Consider the following 7,587-nt stretch of genomic DNA (forward strand, 5'->3'; position numbering starts at 1 on the left):
TTCCTCAAATCCTGGAAGATCCTCAAAAACGTCTCAGCACCTCTGAAACCTCCAAGTTCTTTAATTCTGCGCCACTCCCCCCCCCCCCCCCAAATCCATAATTTGCCCCCAAAACGCACCGGGGGGGGGAGTGGGTGGAGGGGGAGGGGCAGCACCAAGGCTGCCCCCAGACTCAAGTCCAGGTTTGGGGGAGGAGGTGGCCCTGGAGGGTGGAAGGGGGATGTAGAAAAGGGGCAGGGCTGGCACCTCCCCCCCTTAAAGAGGTGTTTGAGGAGGCCACAGGTGGAACCCCCCACCTTGGACAAGTATTTGGGGGGGTCTCTAGAGCCCCCCCCAGCCAGCTTTTGGGGGTGGGGGGGGCCAGTGCTATTTGACCACTCTTTTGGGGACAGGACTCCCCTCAACCAGGTAATTTTGGAGGGCATGGTGGCGCTATCTGACCAGGGATTTTTGTGGATCCCAGGAGCCCCCTGGTAGGTCTTTGGAAAAGGGGTGGAGGGTGGGGTGGCACTATGTGACCAGGTATTGTGGGAATCTGAACCTCCCCAGGCAGCTTTTTTGGGGACTGGGACCACCCCAGGGCAGTCTTTGGGGTGGAGGACCAACGTTATTTGACTGGTTTTTTAGGGGTCTGGGACCTCCCCTCACCCAGGTTTTTGGGGGGGTGGTCTGGCACTATTTCACCATTTTTCTCGGAGTCCCAGGATCCCCCACCCCCAGGCAGGTTATCTGGAGGGGAGAGGGGGCAGCGCTATTTGACCAGGGATTTTGGGGGTTGCAGGACTCCTGATTCCCCTGGGCAGGTTTTTTTTTTAGAGGGGTAGACACCGGTGCTATTTGACGAGTTTTCTGGGGGTCACAGGACATTCCCCTGGGAAGATTTCTTTGGGGAGGAGCTGGTGTTATTTGACCATTTTTTTTGAGGTCCCAGGCTCCCCCCCCCGGGGTGATTTTGGGGGGGGGCCGGCGCTATTTGACCAGGGGCCGTGTCTTGTCGTCGTCGCTGCACTGGTGGGCTTTGTACTTCTGCACCTCCGCCAGGTACTTGGCCCAGGCGTCGCCTTTACTCGTCAGCACCTGCCCCAAAAACCCCCCCCAGGTCATCCCAAAAATCCAGGGGGGACATGGGCCCTCAGTCCCACCCCTCGGGGACCAATTTCTTCCCCCAGGACCCTCAATTTCCCCTCCACCCCAGGAGCCCCAATTCTCCCTCTAAAGAGAGCAAGTTTCACCCCAGGATCCACCCAATTCCCCGCCAGCACCCCTCCTGGGACCCCCCACTTCGCTCCCGTGGCCCTCCCATCCCCACTCAGAAACCCCGAATTTCCCCCTGGGACGCTCAATTCCCCTCCCCAGGATCCCCAATTCCCCTATGGAACCATCTTTTCCCCCCTTAGCGGACCCCCAATAGATCCCTTACCTCCCTTGATCTTCCCAGTTCCTCTCCTAGGACCCCCAGTGCCCCCTCCGCCACCCAGGAACACTAATCCACCTCCCCAAACCCCCTCACGCTCCCCCCAGGATCCCCAGTCCCCCTCCAATCCCCCCCAGACCCGCCCCAAGACCCACCTCCTCGTCAGTCTTCTGTTTCTTGGCCACCACTCCCGTTTTCAGGGCTAGTTTGTTGCCCCCCCTCCGCCGCCCCACCTAGGGGTGGACATACCCACCCCGTCACCGGAACCCTCCGAAACTGGGGGGGGAATCAGGGACCCCCGGGGGGGGGTGGCACTGGACCCGGGGGGAGGGGAAACGGGGATCAAAACTGCCCTGAAAGCACCCAGAACGGGGTGGAAAAGGGACAGCGAGGGGGGACCGGGACCGAGGAGGACCCCGGGGACGGCACCGGGAAGACACCGAGGAGCCTCCGGGAGCACCTCCCAAGGACCCCTTGTCAGCGGCCCCGCGATCTCCTCGGGGCCGGTTTCCCCGGTGCCGTTACTCCCCGCGCCCCCTCTTCCTTACAAAGCCGAGCGCTCCGCCGCTCCTCTTCGCCCCGTCCCCCCCTCGCTGCGCGCCGGGCCCGCCGCTCCCGGTGGTGCCGCCGCCATCACCGGCCGCCGCCGCCGCCGCCTCGCGTTCGCGCTGCTGCTGCTCCTCCGCCTCCATCTTGCGCTTGAAGAGCTCCAGAAAGCTGCCGTCGTTGGCGAACACGTTGACGCCACCGCCAGGACCCGGCGGGGGCGGCGAAGGCGCCTCGGGGCCCTCCGCGGCCTCGGGGCCCTCCCGGTCTTCGCCGCGCGCCGCCATCTTGTCGCCCCGTCCGCCGCCGCCGCCACTGGCGCGCCACAGTGATGTCAGCGCGACCGGCGCGCGGTGATGGCGTCGCGTTGCCCGGCAACGCGCGGAGCGCTCGGCGCTGCCCTCCGCCTTCCGCGCGGGATTGACGGTCGAGAAGACCAATGGAGAGGAAAGAAAGGGTGGGAGGGGCGTGGTGGCAACCAACCAGCGCGCGGTGGGCGGTGCCGTGGGGAAGATGGCGGCGGCGGGAGGAGGAGGAGGAGGAGGGTGGGTGGCCGAGGGGCCCGAGGAGTTCGAGGACGCACCCGACGTGGAGCCGCTGGAGCCGACCCTTGCGAACATCATCGAGCAGCGCAGCCTTAAGTGGATCTTTGTGGGCGGGAAGGGCGGAGTGGGGAAGACGACGTGCAGGTGAGGGGGGGGGCGGGGAACGGGAACAAGGACGGGAACCGGGGGGAAACGGGATGGGGTGGGATAGGGGGGAACGGGACAGATCCGGGGATCGGGATGGACTGGGCGAGATCGGGACCGGGGAACGTCAAGGGGATCGGGTCGAGGTAGTACCGGACAGCCCGCGAGGGAATCGGGATGGGCCGGGATGGGATGGGGCGGTTAGGACATATTGGGGAGGACTGGACAGACTGGGGGGAATTGCGGTGGAGTGGGGAGGATTGGGACGGGGGAACAGGGAGAAATGGGGAATCGGGCAGACATAGAGGAATCAGGATGGTCTGGGGGGATTGGGTTGGGATGGGGGGAACGGGAGATACCGGGGGAAACAGGACCCAGGGAGGGTGGTGGGGATTGGGACAGGGAGTGGGCGGGACCAGAAGGGGGGAGATGGGGACAATGGGGACCAGGAACGGGATTGGAGGGGGATATTGGGATGGGATGAGACAGGGAACTGGGCTTGGAGGTGATCAGAATGGATTGGGGAGATTGGGATGGACTAGGGGCATCAGGACCGATTGGAGGAGACTGGGATAGGATGGGGGGCATCAGAACATGGCCGGGGGTTCACACACACAGCCCCCCAAGCCTCCCGGTTCCTGTTCCAGCTGCAGCCTGGCTGTGCAGTTGTCCCGGGTCAGGGAGAGCGTCCTGATCATCTCTACTGACCCCGCTCACAACATTTCTGACGCCTTTGACCAGAAATTCTCCAAGGTGCCCACCAAAGTCAAGGGCTATGACAATCTCTTCGCCATGGTGGGTCCCCCGTGGGGGGCTTAGGGGGTGTTGGGGGCGTTTTGAGGGGGATGTAGGGTGTCCCTGGGCAGTGCTGACCGTCTCGTTCACGGGAGATCGACCCCAGCGTGGGGGTGCGTGAGATGCCCGAGGGGTTTTGGGGAGGTGTCGGGGGAATTTTTGGGATGGTTTTTGGAAGGTTTTGTAGCAGATGTTTGGACTGTTTTGGGTGGGTTTCTGGATCAGTTTGGGAGGGTTTTGGGGGTCCCCGGGCAGTGCTGACCCCCCTCTGAACAGGAGATCGACCCCAGCCTGGGGGTGGCCGAGCTGCCCGATGAGTTCTTTGAGGAGGACAACGTGCTGAGTATGGGCAAGAAGATGATGCAGGAAGCCATGAGCGCCTTCCCCGGCATTGATGAGGCCATGAGCTACGCCGAGGTCATGAGGTGAGGAGCTAGGGGGCTTTGGGGGAGTCCTGGCCTCACTGATTTGCCCCCCAGGGCTGAGGTGGGGTCCAGGCCCCCCTGGCTCCACAGGAAGGGGCTGAGCAGGGGGGAGTCAGCTCTGCTGACCACCCCCCCAACCCCTCAGACTGGTGAAGGGGATGAATTTCTCCGTGGTGGTCTTTGACACAGCCCCCACGGGGCACACATTGCGGCTGCTCAACTTCCCCACCATCGTGGAGCGGGGGCTGGGCCGGCTCATGCAGATCAAGAACCAGATCAGCCCCTTCATCTCCCAGGTGGGGGCCTGAGGGGGGTCCCAGGGGGTCTGGTCTCCCCAAGCTGAGGGGGTTGGGTTTTGGGGGACCGGGAGCGGGGGCTGGGCCAGCTCACGCAGATCAAGAACTGGATCAGATCAGCCCCTTCATCTCCCACTGGGGGCCTGAGGGGGGTCCCAAAGAGATCTGGGATCCCACCCAGGCGAGGGGGTGAGTTTGAGGGTCTGGGGTGTCACCACCAGCCTGGGGGGGGAGGTATTGGGGTGTCACCAGCCTAGGGTGGAGTGGGGAGGTATTGGGGGGTCTGGAGCTGTGGGGGTGAGTTTAGAAGGTCTGGGGTCCCCCCCAACTGGGAGGTGGGTCTGGAGGGTCTGGGGTCCCCCCAGCTGGAGGTGGGGGAGATTGTGGGGGATCTCACAGCTGTGCCCTCCCCCAGATGTGTAACATGCTGGGGTTGGGGGACATGAACGCTGACCAGTTGGCCTCCAAACTGGAGGAGACCCTGCCTGTGATCCGCTCCGTCAGCGAGCAGTTCAAGGACCCGGTGAGGCGGTGGGGGGGCTGGGCAGGGGGGCTAGGGGGTCCTGGGGGTCTCAGGGGTTCCCAGGAGGGCACAGAGGGGCACAGTGGGTCTAGGGGCGGTGGGATGCCAGGGAGGGAAGAAGGACAGTGCCCGTGATGTGCTGTGTCAATGAGAAGTTCAAGGGCCTGGGTGCGGGGTTGGGGAGGGTCCTCGGGGGAAGCTGGGGGGCGCTTGGGGGGGCCCAGGTGCTGCAGGGGAGTTGGGGGAATGGAGTCCCAGGGAGGAGGGTGGGGACAGGGACGGGGACAAGCGAGTTGGGGCACATTCCTGAGTGCAATAAACCCCCCAAAGACAGGCAGGGACAGGAATGAGGACAAGAGACCCCCCAGGGCAGGGATGGGATGGGCTCAGGGGCAACGACCCCTCGAGGCCGTGTGGGTGGCTGGGACCGCAGGGGGAACGTGAAGGTGAACGCTGCGTGTGTCCCCGTGTCTCTGAGTGCCACGTCAGTGTGTCCCCACGTTTCCATATCCCTTATTACTATGCGTGTCAGCGTGTCCCCGTGTCTCTGGGTGCTGTGTCACCGTTTCAATGTGTTTCCACGTCATTGCGTCCTTGTCCTCGGTGTCACTATGTCACTATGTCCGTGTGACCAATGTCCTCCTGTGCCTGTGTCACTGTGTGCTTAGGTCACCCTGTTCTTCTGTTGCTGTCTGCATCCCCAGGAACAGACTCGGTGTTTGCATCACCGAGTTCTTGTCGTTGTGTCTGTCACTGAGCCTGTCCCTGTGTCCCCACATCACGTTGTCCCGTGTCCCCGTGTCACACTGTTGCTGTGTTCGTGACTCTGTCTCTGTCCCTGGCAGCAGTCACGTTACTGTCCCTGTCGTCGTCTCTCGTTCCTACGAGCATGCCACCTTTATCTGTGCGCACATCGCCGAGTTCCCGTTCCCGTGTCTGTGTCCGCGCGTCACTGTCCATGTGTCACTGTCCCCATCCCAGGAACAGACCACCTTTATCTGCGTGTGCATCGCTGAGTTCCTGTCGCTGTACGAGACCGAGCGGCTGATCCAGGAACTGGCCAAGTGCCGCATCGACACCCACAACATCGTGGTCAACCAGCTCGTGTTCCCCGACCCGCTGCGGCCGTGCCGCATGTGCGAGGCCCGGCACAAGATCCAGGCCAAGTACCTGGACCAGGTGATCTCCCCTGGGGGGGCAGGGGACAGGTAACCTCACCAGAGGCCAGGGGGACAAGTTTGGGGATCCTTTGGCACCCCTGGCCAAGTACCTGGACCAGGTAACTGTCACCTGCAGGCACGGAGGGTCTAGGGGGCCCAGATACCTGGATCAGGAAGAGAGGAGGTGCTTGGGTGGGGACCTTGGGGTCTGGGACCCCCTTCAAGGTCCCGAGTGGATCAGAGGGGATTTGGCGGGTCAGAGGGGCTTTGCGGGGGGGTCCCACTCTGACATCTGCTGCCCGACGGAGGGATGTGTATGAGCATTTCCAGATGGTGAAGATGGAGGGTGAGGGGTTAGGGGGTTTTGGAGTCTGGACGCATGGAGGGGGTCAGAGTGGGTTTAGGGTGGTCAGAGGGGGTTTGGGGGGGTCCCTTTTGACCCCCCATGTGACCAACCCACAGATGGAGGACCTGTACGAGGATTTCCACATCGTGAAGCTGCCGCTGCTGCCCCACGAGGTGCGGGGGGGAGACAAGGTCAACACCTTCAGCTCCCTCCTGCTGGACCCCTACCAGCCCCCCAGCCCCAAATAGCCCCCCCAGGCCCCCAAGGGGGGACCTCCAACCCTGAATAACCCCCACAGACCCCCGGGAGGGGTTCCAACCCAAAAGAATCTCTGTGGGGGCTTCTACCAGCCCCCAAATAACACAGACACTTCTCTGAGGGGAGCCTCTATCACCCCCCCCAAACCCCCTTGGGGGGACCCTACCAGTCCCCAGCCCCAAATAACGTCCCCAGACCCCCGAGGGGGGCCCTCGAGCCAAAATAACCCCGCCCATCCCTGGAGGAGCCCAAATAGCCCCCTTTGGGGGGCCACTACTGGCCCCCCAGCCCCAAATAACCCCTTGTGACTCCCTGGGAGGGGGAGGTCTGAACCGTAAATAACCGCTCCACACTTCTGGGGGGAACCCAAAAGAAGCCCCTACACCCTGGGGGGATGCAGATAGCCCACCTCGACCCCTGGGGGGGCCTCTACTGACTCCAGCCCCAGATAGGCCCCCAGACTTCTGGGGGCGCCCCCAACCCTAAATAACCCCTCCCCTGCACCCCTGTGGGGGCTTTACCAACCCCAAAAGATCCCCCCTGACACCCCGGGTGGGACAACAGCCCCTATTTATCTCCCCGAGGAGGGGCTGTGGGGCTCTGACCTCCCCCCAGAATGCACCCCCAGGGACACTGCCGTTCCCCTCCCTCCCCCCCAACTTGGGGAGGGCAAAGGTGTGATACCCCCAGGGGAAATCATGTAAATAAATTTCAGAAACAAATTTCTTTTTGGGGGTTTCAGATGGGTTTTAGGGAGTATGAATGGATTTGGGGTAATCTAGATCAATTTGGGGAGGAGCCAGGTGGATTTGAGGGGAGTCCATGTGGATTTGAAGGGTTTCCAGCTGGAATTTGGGGGGATCCTAGGGGATTTTGGGAGTCCTGGTGAATTCTGGGAGGACCTTGATGGATTTGGGTGGGGAACTGGATGGATTTGGCCATTTCCGGGTGTTTTGTGGAGAGTCCATCTGGATTTGGCGGGGGGGGGTCCGGATGGATTTTGAGGGGTGACGTCAGCTTCGCTGGCCACGCTCCCGGGGGACGTGGGGGACCCTCATTAGCACCGGATTAACGGGGTGGGGGGGCCCAGAGGGGGTCCCTGGGAGGATTTTTGTGGAGGGGGGGCCGATTTTGG

General features: G+C 62.7%; 2 protein-coding genes across 2 annotated transcripts; one reads left to right on the plus strand and one right to left on the minus strand.

Annotated features, from left to right (window-relative positions):
- Positions 1-41: 41 nt before the first annotated feature.
- On the minus strand, positions 42-2,283 carry TRIR (telomerase RNA component interacting RNase). The gene is made up of 3 exons (XM_050305972.1): positions 1,963-2,283; positions 1,570-1,647; positions 42-1,077 (listed from the first exon to the last, which is right to left on the minus strand). The coding sequence occupies exons 1-3, from the start codon at positions 2,245-2,247 to the stop codon at positions 970-972; spliced, it is 471 nt and encodes a 156-aa protein (XP_050161929.1). The 5' UTR covers positions 2,248-2,283; the 3' UTR covers positions 42-969.
- Positions 2,284-2,471: 188 nt separating this feature from the next.
- Positions 2,472-7,174, plus strand: GET3 (guided entry of tail-anchored proteins factor 3, ATPase). Its single transcript, XM_050305975.1, has 7 exons — positions 2,472-2,649; positions 3,297-3,444; positions 3,721-3,869; positions 4,015-4,165; positions 4,581-4,688; positions 5,670-5,867; positions 6,311-7,174. The coding sequence occupies exons 1-7, from the start codon at positions 2,474-2,476 to the stop codon at positions 6,440-6,442; spliced, it is 1,062 nt and encodes a 353-aa protein (XP_050161932.1). The 5' UTR covers positions 2,472-2,473; the 3' UTR covers positions 6,443-7,174.
- The last annotated feature ends 413 nt before the right edge of the window (positions 7,175-7,587 follow it).

The sequence above is a fragment of the Myiozetetes cayanensis genome, unplaced genomic scaffold (assembly GCF_022539395.1).
Source record: "Myiozetetes cayanensis isolate MyiCay16 unplaced genomic scaffold, myiCay2020 scf105, whole genome shotgun sequence".
Taxonomy (NCBI): Eukaryota; Metazoa; Chordata; class Aves; order Passeriformes; family Tyrannidae; genus Myiozetetes; species Myiozetetes cayanensis.

Bases quoted from the DNA above. Each gene is read 5' to 3' on its own strand.
- GET3 (XM_050305975.1), top strand. From the start codon at position 2,474: ATGGCGGCGGCGGGAGGAGGAGGAGGAGGAGGGTGGGTGGCCGAGGGG. The intron at 4,166-4,580 runs GTGGGGGCCTGA...GCCCTCCCCCAG, and splicing joins TCAGCCCCTTCATCTCCCAG to ATGTGTAACATGCTGGGGTT. The intron at 4,689-5,669 runs GTGAGGCGGTGG...TCCCCATCCCAG, and splicing joins GCGAGCAGTTCAAGGACCCG to GAACAGACCACCTTTATCTG.
- TRIR (XM_050305972.1), bottom strand. From the start codon at position 2,247: ATGGCGGCGCGCGGCGAAGACCGGGAGGGCCCCGAGGCCGCGGAGGGC. The intron at 1,648-1,962 runs GTAAGGAAGAGG...GTCCACCCCTAG, and splicing joins GCGGCGGAGCGCTCGGCTTT to GTGGGGCGGCGGAGGGGGGG. The intron at 1,078-1,569 runs GTGGGTCTTGGG...TTTTTGGGGCAG, and splicing joins AACAGAAGACTGACGAGGAG to GTGCTGACGAGTAAAGGCGA.